Source organism: Colobus angolensis, unplaced genomic scaffold (assembly GCF_000951035.1).
Source record: "Colobus angolensis palliatus isolate OR3802 unplaced genomic scaffold, Cang.pa_1.0 Scaffold83, whole genome shotgun sequence".
NCBI classification, from domain to species: domain Eukaryota; kingdom Metazoa; phylum Chordata; class Mammalia; order Primates; family Cercopithecidae; genus Colobus; species Colobus angolensis.
The window spans coordinates 32088-48303 of record NW_012122154.1 but is presented as its reverse complement, the minus strand read 5'-3'; the positions used below and the strand labels follow the sequence as shown (position 1 = coordinate 48303).

The 16216-nt window shown below is 44.6% G+C and overlaps 1 protein-coding gene across 3 annotated transcripts in view; it reads left to right on the top strand.

Annotated features, from left to right (window-relative positions):
• Positions 1-16216, top strand: part of NBR1 (neighbor of BRCA1 gene 1) — a 40986-nt gene that overhangs the window by 17627 nt on the left and 7143 nt on the right. For 2 of the 3 annotated variants that reach the window (XM_011929660.1, XM_011929659.1), the window contains exons 7-20: positions 1158-1235; positions 1704-1918; positions 3080-3247; positions 3841-4050; positions 5568-5727; positions 5822-6112; positions 6851-7000; positions 7469-7544; positions 8511-8621; positions 8874-9038; positions 12448-12871; positions 13967-14061; positions 14902-14959; positions 15931-16036. In XM_011929660.1, the coding sequence (XP_011785050.1) occupies positions 1158-1235; positions 1704-1918; positions 3080-3247; positions 3841-4050; positions 5568-5727; positions 5822-6112; positions 6851-7000; positions 7469-7544; positions 8511-8621; positions 8874-9038; positions 12448-12871; positions 13967-14061; positions 14902-14959; positions 15931-16036 (2307 nt within the window). The remainder of the gene's footprint in view (positions 1-1157; positions 1236-1703; positions 1919-3079; positions 3248-3840; positions 4051-5567; positions 5728-5821; positions 6113-6850; positions 7001-7468; positions 7545-8510; positions 8622-8873; positions 9039-12447; positions 12872-13966; positions 14062-14901; positions 14960-15930; positions 16037-16216) is intronic. The other variant, XM_011929661.1, reaches the window with a different exon arrangement.

The window sequence follows — 16216 nt, the reverse complement described above, 5'->3', positions numbered from 1 at the left end:
TGGCGCGATCTCGGCTCACTGCACCCTCCAACTCCCGGGTTCACGCGATTCTCCTGCCTCAGCCTCCTGAGTTGCTGGGATTACAGGAGCACACCACCACACCTGGCGAATTTTTTGTATTTTTAGTAGTGACAGGGTTTCAGTATGTTGGTCAGACTGGTCTCGAACTCCTGACCTTGTGATCCACCCTCCTCAGCCTCCCAAAGTGCTGGGATTACAGGCGTGAGCCACCATGCCCAGCCTTGTTTCCTGACTTTTTAATGATTGCCATTCTAACTGGCGCGAGATGATATCTCATTGCATTTCTCTAATGACCAGTGATGATGAGCTTTTTTTCATAGGTTTTTTGGCCGCATAAATGTCTTCTTTTGAGAAGTGTCTGTTCAAAAAAAGTGGTCCTTTACCCACTTTTTGATGGGGTCGTTTTTTTCTTGTAAATTTGTTTAAGTTCCTTATAGATGCTGGATATTAGCCCTTTGTCAGATGGATAGATTGTAAAAATTTTCTCCCGTTCTGTAGGTTGCCTGTTCACTCTGATGGTAGTTTCTTTTGCTGTGCAGAAGCTCTTGAGTTTAATTAGATCCCATTTGTCAATTTTGGCTTTTGTTGTCTTTGCTTTTGGTGTTTTAGTCATGAAGTCTTTGCCCCTGCCTATGTCCTGAATGGTGTTGCCTAGGTTTTCTTCTAGGGTTTTTATGGTTTTAGATCTTATGTTTAAGTCTTTAATCTATCTTGAGTTAATTTTTGCATAAGGTGTAAGGAAGGAGTTCAGTTTCATTTTTCTGCATATGGCTAGCCAGTTTTCCCAACACCATTTATTAAATAGGGAATCCTTTACCCATTGCCTATTTCAGTCTATCCAATTTCTAGATTTATTTCTCATTGTCTTTGTTGTAAGATTTGCATATTTATCAGAGATTTGGGAATTATTGTGTTCCTCTCTATCTCTGACTTTTGAAACTGGTAATAGTTTACTTCTATAGAAGGGGAGCAGGCTGGAGACTTTGTTATCCTTTAGTACGCCTTCATACTGTGACTTTTTAAAAAATTATATACTTGTATGATTTCACAAAAGAAACCTCAAAATAATACACTTGGGAAAAGTATTTTAAATAGAAAAAGTAACCTTTAACATCTCGGCTTGTGTTTTCTCCCAGTCGTTTCCACTTGCTCCATGTGACACAGACCAGCCTCAAGACAAGCCCCCAGACTGGTTCACAAGCTACCTGGAGACAGTGAGTGTTCTCTCTCGCTTGGGTTTTAACTGCGGTGTTGGCACAGGTGGAATGTGGAAGAAATAGAAAACCGAACCCAGATGGCTGCTGCCTCTGGTACACGTGAAGAGTGGTAGCTTATAATTTCCAAACTTAGAACGGTTCCAGTCGAGAAAGCTCTAACCTTTGCAGTGAAGTGCCAGAAAAAGAGGGAGTCTAATTCTAAGCATGTAAGGGAGAGGGACAAATCTCTGCTTGAGAAAAAGTTAGAAATTTACTTATCAAAAGGATTTTTTGATATTTTCTTCGAACCAGTTTGGCTCTAGAAGGAAAAGACCTTTTGCTATGTTTCTGTCTATTCAGTAGCAGTTGTTTATTGTGTTTTTGTGTTATACCAGAGACAGTTAGGTTTCAGATCTATTGATATCTTCACACTTTTTTCCAGTATTGGAACTGAGTTTTTTCCCCACCTTCTGCTCCATATTCTAGTTCAGAGAACAAGTGGTTAAAGAAACGGTTGAGAAGCTTGAACAGAAATTACATGAAAAGCTTGTCCTCCAGAACCCATCTTTGGGTTCTTGTCCCTCAGAAGTCTCAATGCCTACTTCAGAGGAAACATTGTTTTTGCCAGAAAACCAGTTCAGCTGGCATATTGCTTGCAACAACTGCCAAAGAAGGATTGTTGGTGTCCGCTACCAGTGTAGGTAAGCAGTTGCTTGGGAGTAGCTAGCTAGTGATAGACCTTACAGCATTTACCTCCCTGGCTTTCTGTATAGGTAAAGGGAAATTGATTGTGCCCTGTTTCTGAGCATTAGATGTCATAGCTGTGAGTTGGAATCACAAGCTACTCTTCACCCACATGCTTTGTGGGTTGTGCTATTCAGATTGTTTTGTTCAAATGTGCATTTGAATTAGCAAAGCCAGGCAAAATTATGTTCCCCTGAACACACAAAATTAGATCACTAAGGGTAGTTCCTCGGTTATTCCAAATGCCTTTTTTTTTTTTTTTTTTTGAGACGGAGTCTCGCTCTGTCACCCAGGCTGGAGTGCAGTGGCCGGATCTTGGCTCACTGCAAGCTCCACCTCCCGGGTTAACGCCATTCTCCTGCCTCAGCCTCCCCAGTAGCTGGGACTACAGGCGTCCGCCACCTCGCCCGGCTAGTTTTTTTGTATTTTTTAGTAGAGACAGGGTTTCACCAGGTTAGCCAGGATGATCTCGATCTCCTGACCTCGTGATCCGCCCGTCTTGGCCTCCCAAAGTGCTGGGATTACAGGCTTGAGCCACCACGCCCGGCCCAAATGCCTTTTTGTTTTCTTTTTTCTTTTTTCTTTTTTTTTTGTTTTGGTGACAGCGTCTCTGTCACCCAGCCTGGAGTACAGGGTGCAATCACTGTTCACTGCAACCTCACTCTCCCACGCTCAGACAATCCTCCCATTTCAGCCTGCTAAGTAGCTGGGGCTGCAGACATGGGCCACCATTCCTGCCTCATATTTAAAAAAATTTTTTTTTAGAGATGGGGTCTCCCTATATTGCTCAGGCTGGTGTCAAACTCCTGGACTCAAATGATCCTCCTCTCCATGGCCACCCAAAGTGCTGGGATTATAGACATGAGCCACTGTGCCTGGCCCCATATACTTTCACATCTTACGTTCCTCCCATAGATTTTCCTTTAAAATGGATATGGGTTAAGTGTTATTATCCTCATTTTATTAATGAGGAAAATTGAGGCATGGCATAGTCAGATGACATGCTCAGGTTACCAGCTAGTTGGTACTGGAGCAAACATAGAAGTATGGTCTTATATCTCCCTACCCCAGGTACTTTCTATTCTGCCCTTGTGTATTATGCCTTTCTTTACCCACAGCCTATGCCCATCCTACAATATCTGTGAAGATTGTGAAGCAGGGCCATATAGCCACGACACTAACCATGTCCTGCTGAAGTTGCGGAGACCTGTTGTGGGCTCCCCTGAACCATTCTCTCACTCAAAGTACTCTACTCCTCGTCTTCCTGCTGCTCTGGAACAAGTCAGGTAAAACCCTCTACATGGAGATGCTTATTCTCTGATTGACTTCTTGGTTCTGGTGACAAGGTGTGAATCACAAAACTGCAGATAGTCTACTTAGTTCTGCTCATTTTCAGTTGATGTGCAATAATGAAGACAGTTATCCAAAGTTAAGGAAATAGAAATAATAATTATAAAAAGAAATTAAGAAACTAAAATAGGCTGGGCACAATGGCCCATAACTGTTTTATCAGCAACTTGAGGGGCCAAGGTGGGATCGCTTGAAGCCAAATATATGAGACCAGCCTGGGCAACATAGCAAGATCCCACCTCTACAAAAAAAATTCTTTAAATTAGCCAGGCATGGTGGTACATACCTATAGTTTCAGCTACTTGGGAGTCTGAGGTGAGCAGATTGCTTGAGCCCAGGAATATGAGGTGGAAGGGAGCCATGATTATACCACTGTACTCCAGCCTACATGACAGAGTGAGACCCTGATTCTGAAACAAAAAAAGAAATTAAAGTAGAAGCTGATACTGATGGAGATTGCAGTTGGCTCCACGTAGCTTCAGAATTTATTTGTGACTTTCTTTTAAGACTTGCTTTTATTATCTCACAGGCTCCAGAAACAGGTTGATAAGAACTTTCTTAAAGCAGAAAAGCAAAGATTGCGAGCTGAGAAGAAACAACGTAAAGCAGAGGTCAAGGAACTTAAAAAGCAACTTAAACTCCATAGGAAAATTCACCTGTGGAATTCAATCCATGGACTCCAGAGCCCCAAGTCTCCTTTAGGCCGACCTGAGAGCTTGCTCCAGTCTAATACCCTGATGTAAGCCCAGGGCTGGGGTGGGAGCCAAAACTTTAGGCCCAGCTCTCTGAAACTGGAACTTCAACCAACTTCCGTCTTATTTATTGGTAGCCCTTAACACCCAAATCCTTAAAAATTCCCATTATCTGGTCTTAGTTTTTTTGTTATTGGCTTTTTTGTTTGTTTTTGTTTTTTGAGACGGAGTCTCGCTCTGTTGCCCAGGCTGGAGTGCAGTGGCATGATCTTGGCTCACTGCAAGCTCTGCCTTCTGGATTCACGCCATTCTCCTGCCTCAGCCTCCCGAGTAGCTGGGACTACAAGCGCCCGCCACCACGCCTGGCTAATGTTTTGTATTTTTAGTAGAGACAGGATTTCACCGTGTTAGCCAGGATGGTCTTGATCTCCTGACCTTGTGATCCGCCCGCCTTGGCCTCTCAAGGTGCTGGGATTACAGGCATGAGCCACTGCGCCCGGCTTTTTTTTTTGAGACGGAGTCTTTCTCTGTCACCCAGGCTGGAGTGCAGTGGTGTGATCTCGGCTCACTGCAACCTCCACCTCCCGGGTTCAAGTGATTCTCCTGCCTCAGCCTCCTGAGTAGCTAGGAGTACAGGCGCATGCCACCATGCCTGGCTAATTTTTGTATTTTTTCAATAGAGACAGGGTTTCACCATGTTGGTCAGACTGTCCTCGAATTCCTGACCTCAGGATCCACCCGCCTTGGCCTCCCAAAGTGCTGAGATTACAGGCGTGAGCCACTGTGCCTGGTCTGGTGTTAGTATTATTAAAGGGTGGTTTGGTAGTTTGTTTGTTTTTTTGTTTTTTTTTTTTGAGACAGAGTCTCGGAGTCTCACACTGTCACCCAGACTGGAGGGCAGTGGCACCATCTCGGCTCACTGCAAGCTCCGCCTCCTGTGTTCACGCCATTCTCCTGCCTCAGCCTCCCGAGTAGCTGGGACTACAGGTGCCCGCCACCATGCCCAGCTAATTTTTTTTGTATTTTTTGGTAGAGACAGGGTTTCACCATGTTAGCCAGGATGGTCTCGATCTCCTGACATCGTGATCCGCCCGCCTTGACCTCCCAAAGTGCTGGGATTACAGACGTGAGCCACTGCGCCTGGCCACATTTGGTAGTTATTTTTGACACTTGTTTTGTTTCCTTCTTCAGAAAGATAAAAACCACTAAAGTTCAGAATGGTGGGGTCCCTCTCTTCATTGGAGGCAGTCTGGAATTGAAGCAAAAGGAACAAATGTTTTAAAAGCCTGACTCTCTACGTGTTGTATTTATGGGCCCTTTTAATTACTCTTACCATGACTTTTTTAGCTCAGGAGTGAGATCTATCCTCTGTTTGTTTTATTGTTTTGTCAGAAAATTTATTGTTTATGATATGTGGTCCTATACTAATAATATTAGTATTATTTTTAAGGCAAATGGGTTAGTACATTTTCAAGAGTCACAGCCAGAGTCTCAAGCCAGTGTGAGATATTCAGAAGACTTCACACCCAACAGCAAGTGACTAAGCATCTGAATTTCTATTCAGGCTCCCTTTGCAGCCCTGTACCCCTGTTATGCCAATGCTCAGTGCAGCGTTTGTGGATGAGAATTTGCCTGATGGGACTCACCTTCAGCCAGGAACCAAGTTTATCAAACACTGGAGGATGAAGAATACAGGAAATGTGAAGTGGAGTGCAGACACAAAGGTAATTTTTCCCACAAAATGTGAAGATGAGGTGATTTGAAGTGGCAGAGTGCTCAGCTGACAAGCTTGCTTTCTCTTCTTACTGTTCTTTTCAGCTCAAGTTCATGTGGGGAAACCTGACTTTGGCTTCCACAGAAAAGAAGGATGTTTTGGTTCCTTGCCTCAAGGCCGGTCATGTGGGAGTTGTATCTGTGGAGTTCATTGCCCCAGCCTTGGAGGGAACGTATACTTCCCATTGGCGTCTTTCTCACAAAGGCCAGCAATTTGGGCCTCGAGTCTGGTGCAGTATCATAGTGGATCCTTTCCCCTCTGAAGAGAGCCCTGATAACATTGAAAAGGGCATGATCAGCTCAAGCAAAGCTGATGATCTCACCTGCCAGCAAGAGGTGAGCATTGACTGACAGGCTTTGGCCCAGTATCCAAATCATAGTTAGAAAGGACATGGCTAAAACTAAAAGAACCCACCCATAGCTAGTTGTTTTCCAGAAACCTTGAAAGGTTAGCATCTCCCCCCACCCCCAACACATTTCTGTGCTGATATTTGGCCTCTTCCTTAGGGTGTTTGTTTTAGTGTCTTTGTTTTAGTGTCTTTAGGGTCTTGCCGCAGGTGGTCCCTGAATACTTTTGTACCTCTTTGTAATGTTGCATGGTCAGCCTGTTGGCTGCACAAGGGAAGAAGGGGCGCCTGGCCTGGCCTGGCCTATGGAACTGCTGAACTGATAGCTTTTCTCCTTAATATCCATCTCTCCTGAAATACTGTGTGTATGTTTCCTAAATACTAATGAAGTCTTGCCCTGGTTGCTACTTAGTGCATAGTTTTTAAATGCAATTTCTCTGTATTAGTGGGGCAGAGTGTTTACTGCTTAAAGTTACCCAGTGTTAATTTTCTGGTTTTGACTATTATAGTTAATGTAAGTTGTCGTCATTAGGGGAAGCTGGGTGAATGTGAATTCTCTCTGCTGTTATTACAGCTTTTCTATAACTGTAAAAATATATCAAAAACATTTTTTAAGTTTTTTAAAATATAGAGGTACAGCAGTGTTTTTATTTTTGGGGGCATTGTCAGCCTGCCTCTTCAGTTCTGTCGAAGGCCTAAAATTTGTCTCAATGGTTTGTCTCTATAGGAAGCTTTTCTTCTGGCTAAAGAAGAAAGACAGCTTGGTGAAGTGACTGAGCAGACAGAAGGGACAGCAGCCTGCATCTCACAGAAGGCAAAAAATGTTGGCAGTGAGAGGGAGCTCTACATCCCATCTGTGGATCTTCTGACTGCCCAGGTGGAAGATTCAGCACTTTGAAGGGCAAGGGACAGAGGGAGAGAGCACAGGAGAGAAGGTGGTAGAGCCATAGGTGGTAATCAGGAAATCAGAGATATTCCCACTTTGATCTAGTCCGGTATATTTAATGGGAAGGAGATCACCCATGGAAGCAAATTTGTAAACTAGATGTTTCCTCTTTGAATTGGGAACTCAATCCTATACTTCCCCACAAACTCCCTTTAGTGGCCTCTTCACTTTGGCCTAGCTGATTCTCCTTCTTACCTGCTGCATTTTCTCTTTCCTGCCATTCGGTTATTTCAATATCTAATTCCTATTTAACTCTTGTTTTTTTCGCTTGTCTGGAGACAGGTATGAATTTGAACAGAGTTGAATACAAGACGATGTGGAAATGGTGTACAGATCCCATCAAGACGTGGCTCCAGCATGCACTCCAAACAGCCTAACATTGTCTGTCTTTTTTTATAGGACCTGCTGTCCTTTGAGCTGTTGGATATAAACATTGTTCAAGAGTTGGAGAGAGTGCCCCATAACACCCCTGTGGGTAAGAATGTCACTCATTTCATCTTGTTCATCTTACTAATAGGCACACAAGTACCACAGCCTAGATGCTGGTAGTGTTTTATTCTGAGGAAATGGCAAGGAATTCTCCCTCAGTAGGACAGTAAAGCAGCAATCATGTATCCGTTTTCCTTCTTTCCTGTCCTTTCTCAAAAGCAACAATATGCTGGGCGTGGTGGCTGGTGTCTCTAATCCTAGCTCTTTGGGAGGCCAAGGCGGGAGGATCACTTGAGGCCAGGGTTTGAGACCAGCCTGGGCAACATGGTGAAACCCCCATCTCTACAAAAATTACTTTTAAAAATTAGTTGGGCATGACCAGGCACGGTGGCTCACGCCTGTAATCCCAGCACTTTGGGAGGCCAAGGCGGGTGGATCACAAGGTCAGAAGTTCAAGACCAGCCTGGCCAAGATAGTGAAACCCCATCTCTACTAAAAATACAAAAATTAGCCGGGCATGGTGGCAGGTGCCTGTAATCCCAGCTACTCGGGAGGCTGAGGCAGAGAGTTGCGTGAACCCAGGAGGCAGAGGTTACAGTGAGCCGAGATCTTGCCACTGCATTCTAGCCTGGGTGACAGAGCAAGACTCCATCTCAAAAAAAAAAAAAAGAAGCAATAATACAAGTTTGTGCAAGGCTTTTCCACTATAAAGGAATCCTCTTCTCTTTTTTTCTGTAGACATTTTGTCCTTTTGTTCCTTTATATTCATGGTTTTGTATCTTGGCCACAGCTTTCCAGGCTAAATAACTGATTCTTCCTGCACTGATTGATCTAAGATATTTTGCATACTTAATGGTCTGGAGAAATTTTTTGTAACAGACTTCAAAGCATATCTTGGTTTATTTTAGTTCTGCAGGAGGCAAAAAGCCTGCTAAGTGCTACTTCTGGACACTGACTATTGATGATATGATGCTTTCTCTTGACTGATGGTTCTCCTCTCTTCATTCTCCAGATATGACTCCCTGCATGTCTCCTCTGCCACATGACAGTCCTTTAATAGAGAAGCCAGGCTTGGGGCAGATAGAGGAAGAGAGTGAAGGGACAGGATTTAAAGCACTTCCTGGTAAGGGATTAAATATTTGTAAAGTATTTGCATCCTTCCTTTCCATACCATACTCTATTTTACAGCTATCCCCTACTGACCTTACTTAGCATGTAAATGGGCTTTCTTTCTATAGCATCTCATGTTTTGCCTCACCTTCATGTGGCACAGATAGCAGCTATTCCTTGGTTTAGTTTTAGTATGGGTAATGACTGGTGAACATTCCTCAGCACTTTAAACACTAAGTGCAGACAAGGTTCATATGTCTTTCAGATTCTACAGTGTCAGTAAAGAGAAAGACTCAGAACATTGCTTCTGTGGAGGAAGCAGAAGAAGACCTGAGTGGGACCCAGTTTGTGTGTGAGACAGTAATCCGATCCCTTACCTTGGATGCTGCCCCAGACCACAGCCCTCCTTGCAGACAGAAATCCTTGCAGAGTGAGTGTCCTTGCATTTCCCCCACCTAGCAGGGTGACACCTGAATCGTGACTACCAGACTTGATGAGTTAGATGTGCTCTTCTTCACTGAGAGTGAAAGGAGAGTGAATCTTTGTTAGAAATTCTGATCTTGTTTGTGTCTTTAGACTCTACATATGCTACCTGACTGTTCTAATTAGAGCATCAGGAACAAAGAAGCCACCATACTCCTTTCTCCGTCTTCTTAGGCAGAATTACAGCTGCACTCCACAGTGGAATAGCAGCCAGTTGTGCTGCCTGGATTCTGCAGTAAGGAATCTTCCTGTAATTTGACAGAGCTCCTTAGCAAAGACCCCTCTGGGTAGCTGAGTTGTCTGCTTTCTCCAAGGGCAGCAGTCCCAGAAACAGTGGATAGAAACAGGAGTACCAGACAAAGTTTCTTAAGGTTAAATTCTGCTGTAATAAATGCCTTTATAAGCAGCCGGGCACGGTGGCTCAAGCCTGTAATCCCAGCACTTTGGGAGGCTGAGATGGGCGGATCACGAGGTCAGGAGATCGAGACCATCCTGGCTAACATGGTGAAACCCCGTCTCTACTAAAAAATACAAAAAACTAGCCGGGGGAGGTGGTGGGCGCCTGTAGTCCCAGCTACTCCGGAGGCTGAGGCAGGAGAATGGCGTAAACCCGGGAGGCGGAGCTTGCAGTGAGCTGAGATCCGGCCACTGCACTCCAGCCCGGGCGACAGAGCAAGACGCCGTCTCAAAAAAAAAAAAAAAATAAATAAATAAATAAATAAATAAATGCCTTTATAGGCCGGGCGCAGTGGATCATGCTTGTAATCCCAGCACTTTTGGGAGGCTGAGGTGGGTGGATCACCTGAGGTTGGGAGTTCGAGACCAGCCTGACCAACATGGAGAAACCCCATCTCTACTAAAAATACAAAAAATTAGCTGGGGCCGGGCGCGGTGGCTCACGCCTGTAATCCCAGCACTTTGGGAGGCCGAGACGGGCAGATCACGAGGTCAGGAGATCGAGACCATCCTGGCTAACACGGTGAAACCCCGTTTCTACTAAAATACAAAAAAATTAGCCGGTCGTGGTGGCGGGCGCCTGTAGTCCCAGCTACTCTGGAGGCTGAGGCAGAATGGTGTGAACCCAGGAGACGGAGCTTGCAGTAAGCCAAGATCACGCCACTGCACTCCAGTCTGGGCGACAGAGTGAGACTCCGTCTCAAAAAAACAAAAACAAACAAACAAACAAAAAATTAGCCAGGCATGGTGGCTGCATGCCAGGGATTACATGCCTGTAATCCCAGGTAATCGGGAGGCTGAGGCAGGAGAATCACTTTAACCTGGGAGGCAAAGGCTGTGGTTAGCTGAGATTGCGTAGTTATACTCCAGCCTGGGCAACAAGAGTGAAACTCCATCTCAAAAAAAAGAAAAAGGAATAGATACCTTTATAACAGAAACTTCTAGGTATCAAATAGAACCAATAGCATATATTTTAAGAAGTATCCAAAAATTCAAATACACTGTGTCAAAATAATATTGGAGAATCTCTATCTATTATAATGAAACTTGACCTATATCTTTAAATATTATCTTACTTTTGTTTAAAATATACATGTAAGTACAGGCGCAGTGGCTCACGCCTGTAATCCCAGCACTTTGGGAGGCTGAGTTGGGTGGATCACGAGGTCAGGAGTTCAAGACCAGCCTGACCAACAGGGTGAAACCCCATCTCTACTAAAAATACAAAAATTAGCTGGGCGTGGTGGCGTGTACCTGTGATCCAGCTACTCAAGAGGCTGAGGCAGGAGAATTGTTTGAACCCAGGAAGCAGAGGTTGCAGTGAACCGAGATTGCGCCACTACACTCCAGCCTGGGTGACAGAGCAAGACTCCATCTAAAAAAATAATAATAAGATGGTGGCTCATGCCTGTAATCCCAGCACTTTGGGAGGCTGAGGTGGGTGGATCACAAGGTCCGGAGATCGAGACCATCCTGGCGAACACGGTGAAACCCCATCTCTACTAAAAATACAAAAAATAAGCCAGGCGTGGTGGCAGGTGCCTGTAGTCCCATCTAATCAGGAGGCTGAGGCAGGAGAATGGCATGAACACGGGAGGCAGAGCTTGCAGTGAACCAAGATCAAGCCATTGCACTTCAGCCTGGGCAACAGAGTGAGACTGTGTCTCAAATTAATCAGTCAATCAAGCAATCAATCAATCATGCATATCTTTATATTTTTTTCCACATGTGTGTACAAATACATAACAAAAAGGTCTGGAAAGACAATACCAAAATATTCACAGCTGTTATTCTGATAGGATTTATGGGTAATTTTTTTTGGAGATAAAGTCTTACTCTCACCCAGGCTGAAGTGCGGGTAGCAAGTTTATGGCTCATTGCAGCCACAACATCCTGGGCTCCCCCCACCTCAGTTTCCCAAGCAACTGGGACCACAGCCACATGCCACCACACTGAACTAAATTTTTTTTTTGTAAAGATGGGATTTCGCCACGTTGCCCAGGCTGGTCCCGAACTCCTGAGCTCAAGCAGTCTGCCCACCTTGGCCTCCCCAGGTGCTGGAATTTTAGGCGTAAGCCACCACACCTGGCCTGGATAGCTTTTTTTTTTTTTTTTTTGGAGACAGAGTCTCTCTGTCACCCAGGCTGGAGTGCAGCGTCGCAATCTCGGCTGACTACAACCTCCACCTTCCCAGGTTCACGCCATTCTCCTGCCTCAGCCGGCTGAGTAGCTGGGACTACAGGTGCCTGCCACCACACCCGGCTAATTTTTTTGTATTTTTAGTAGAGATGGGATTTCACTGTGTTAGCCAGGATGGCCTTGATCTTCCAACCTCGTGATCTGCCCACCTTGACCTCCCAAAGTGCTGGGATTACAAGTGTGAGCCACCACGCCCGGCCCTGGGTAGCTTTTTTATACCCTTTCTTACCCCCTCAAACATGATTGGCCAGTTTTCTCCCATGATTGCATCATCTTTGTAAAGAAGAGGAGGAGAATAGGCATATAATCCTGCAATACTCGTCTCCTAACTTTTTCTCTTTTTATAGCATTGTTTGTTAGTGTATCCATTTTGGTTTAAACTCTACCTCAGTGTATTAACCATCACATGAAAAGGAAAAGGGAAGGGATGGAGCTGCCTCCTTTTGTGATTCATAGAACTTTTTGGAAGCCTGGGTGTTTCTGCCTACCTTGTTTCTGTGAGCTTTGATTCTATTTTGTTTTGCATAGTCTTCAACCTTAGAATATGGTCATGGTTCCAGAACCAGCCCTTCTCGCTAGTTCTTCCCTCTCCTCTGGCTTTCATAATTCTATCTCATGATCCACAAGGCTTTACCAAGTAAGGATAGTACTTAGGCCTGCTTTTAGCTTCCACCTTAAAATTGGTTGCTTTCATCCTTTAGTGAAATTTGCCTTGCCTGAAGAAGGACCACTTGGAGATGAGAGGGAGGAGATTGTCCATATCACTGAGGAAGAAGCTGTCATGGAGGAGGAGGAAGAGGAGGAGCTCAAAGATGAAGTTCAGAGTCAGTCCTCTGCTTCCTCAGAGGATTACATCATCATCCTGCCTGAGTGCTTTGATACCAGCCGCCCCCTGGGGGATTCCATGTACAGCTCTGCACTCTCACAGCCAGGCCTGGAGCGAGGTGCTGAAGGCGAGCCTGGGGTTGAGGCTGGGCAGGAACCAGCTGAGGCTGGGGAGAGACTTCTTGGAGGGGAGAACCAGCCACAGGAGCACAGCATAAGTGACATCCTCACGACTTCACAGACTCTGGAAACAGTGCCCCTAATCCCAGAGGTAGTGGAGCTTCCACCGCCACTGCTCAGGTACCACTCACAGCCCCTTCAGCTGGGGTGTTCTTCAGAGGTGAAATAAAGAGTGAGAGGAACCGACCTGATCTCAAAAACCTGTTTTTTCCTCAGTATGGGAAGAGACTATTTTCCATAGTAAAGTCTGAATTTAGATGAATAAAGGTTGTATTTCCCAGTATTTGTGGATTCTGGATTTAAAGAAATACTTGTTTTAGTTGGCCTTAAATTATCTGAGTATAGTCTGTCTACTTATATTTTGATTACTGAGAGCTAGTTTTGTTTTTTGTTTGTTTTTTTTTGTTGTTGTTGTTTTTTTGAGACAGGGTCTCACTGTTGCCCAGACTGGAGTTCTGTGGCACAATCTTGGCTCACTGCCACCTCTGCCTCTGAGGCTCAAGCAATCCTCCCACCTCGGCCCCCTGAGTAGCTGGGACTATAGGCGTGGGCCACGATACCCAGCTAATTTTTGTATTTATTGTAGAAGTGGGGTTTTGCCATGTGCCCAGGCTGGTCGTGAACTCCAGCCTCAAGCGATCCACCCGCCTGGGTCTCCCAAAATGCTGGGATTACAGATGTGAGCCACTATGCCTGGCTGAGAGCCAGTTTGTAAACACAAACATCCCTGGACCTTCTCTCCTTGTTTTATTGACTCTTTCAGTAAAGGCAGCAAAAACCACCCAAATAGCCATAATTAGGAAGTTAAATCCATTATGGGAAAAAACACTAAAAAACCAAACAAATTATTTTCAATTCCCTGATGAATCTATCTAAATCATTCTTATCTCCTAATAGTAGGGAAAATGCTGGAGCCTTGCCTATAATGTAAACCATTCTCCCCAAAAGCTAGACATTTCCATTTATTGACACCACTTGATGTAGGTGGGGACATGAACAGACTGAAGCCAACATTTCTAGCTTGGCTGTGGCTAAAGAGGAAAACAGGGTACAATGTAGCCCTTATGACGGAACCCTAAATCCAGACATGTGATTTGGATCAGAAATGTGAAGCCTCTGTAGAGAATTTGGCACTGCTGTGCTGTGTTTACTATTTCTCCACTAATGTCATAAGTGTCTTTTCAATTTACTTTCCATATTGTGTCTTTCTGAAAGGAGCCCTCCTTGTGTACATCATCATGGTTCCCCAGGAGTGGATTTACCAGTTACCATATCAGAAGTTTCTTCAGTCCCTGATCAGATCAGAGGAGGTAATGATCAGTCTAAGCTTTTTCTCTTTTTCTCTGCTCCTGTCTAATGGAAACCAGGTATAAATAGCCTCTCTGTCTTCGTGATTCTTGGTGGTTTTTAGAAACTTGCCCTTCCCAGGCCGAGCATGGTGGCTCACACCTGTAATCCCAACACTTTGGGAGGCCAAGGCAGGCAGATCACAAGGTCAGGAGTTTGAGACCAGCCTGGCCAACATAGTGAAACCCTGTCTCTACTAAAAAATAGCAAAAATTAGCTGGGCTTGGTTGCGGGTGCCTGTAATCCCCGCTACTTGGAGGCGGAGGTTGGAGTGAACCGAGATCTCACCATTGCTCTAGCCCAGGCAACAATGTGAGATTCCATCAAAAAAAAAAAAAAAAGAAAAAACAACTTGCCCTTCACTCTCCATGATCCTCCTGCATACTCTAATTTCTATTCTGTGGCTGAATGTATTGTTAGACCTCATAGAGGTAGTGGAAAGAACACAGGCTTTGGTGCCAAACTAATCTAGGTTCCAGCTCCATCTCCATCTTTCCTGACTAGCAGTTCAGCAGGTTTCTAATGGCTGTGAGTCTATTTTCTTACTACAAAATATATCAGTGCAATGGGGTTATAGAGTTGATTTTTCTGATTCAATAAACAGTCATCTTGCATTGCATTTCTGGACAGTTTCTCCTTATCACTTAAACTACCCTTAAAACTTCCCAAATACTTAAAAAAAAAAAAAAAGGCCTTCAAACACTGATCACATTGCCACCTGCCTCAATAATAGCCTTGCTTGAGTTAGGAAACACTAGGTGCTTATGGATGCTGCATCTAACCAACAGCTCTTTTGCTTTTAGAGCCCAGAGGCTCATCAGGACTTGTAAACAGCAGACAGAAGAGCTATGACCACTCAAGGTAACAACCTTGTACAGTCTCTTTCAGAAGCAGGTGGATATCCTAGCATTCCTTCTGCTTAAAAGAGCCTCTCACAGCAGATACCCATCTTCAGAGGGCAGAGAAGGGGAACCCTCGTTCCTTCTTGTTCTTATTTCTTCTTAAGCCTTTGAGCAACACTGAACAAAGGGCTAAAGCTAATGTTTAAGAGTGTTCTATTTGAGAGGCCGAGGCAGGTGGATCATGAGGTCAGGAGTTCGAGATCAGCCTGGCCAACATAGCGAACCCCCATCTCTACTAAAAATACAAAAATTAGCCAGGCATGGTGGCGGGCGCCTGTAATCCCAGCTACTCGGGAAGCTGAGACGGGAGAATTGCTTGAACCCAGGAGGCGGCGGTTGCACTGAGCTTAGATCGCGCCATTGCACTCTAGCCTGGCCGACAAGTGAAATGCCATCTGAAAAAAAAAAAAAAGAATGTTTTATGTTCCAGACAAGAAAGTAATGTCCCCAAATTATCTCACCCTTAGCACCGGGGAAAAGGTAGAAAGGTTAAGCCCAGTATACATCTAAATAATTTTTTCTTGGACCTACCTGGTTCTCTGTTCCCACTCATATTAGGCCAGTGTCCAGAAAATCACATTTCCTTTGCAAGGTGTTTTCTCTGAGAGAATAACTGAGCAGACAAACTATTGATAATCCTGGTGTGTCCTCAATCACATTAATTTTCAGCTAGGAGTGAGAGCCGTCATGGTTACCAGAGTGGTGCATTTCCTGCAGTGCCCATATCTTGCACCAGTAGAGCTGGGCCCTCCATCAAACCATGCTCTGTAGCTATAAAGCTGATATGAAAGCAATCGTGTTCTCTTTTTACATCTGATCTTTCTCTCTTAAGGAAATCTTATTTTCTTTCAAGGATTAGAGCCCAGATTATCTTGTAAAAAGGTAATGATTTGTGTTTCTTTGGGGAGATAATTTGGTTTTCTTCTACAGGCACCATCATGGGAGCAGCATTGCTGGAGGACTGGTGAAGGGGGCTTTGTCTGTTGCTGCCTCTGCATACAAGGCCCTGTTTGCTGGGCCACCCGTCACTGCACAGGTCAGTGTGTGTGTGTTTTATTTTCCTGAATCTCAACTCCATGTCACCAGTGAAAGTGGTGGCATCTGTCTGGGTTGAAGAGTAACATGGCATTGTGGAAAGGGCATAGGCTTTAGATTTAGTCTTTGGTTAACACACAACACAACTCTGCCACTTTCTTTTTTTTTTTTTTTTTTTTTT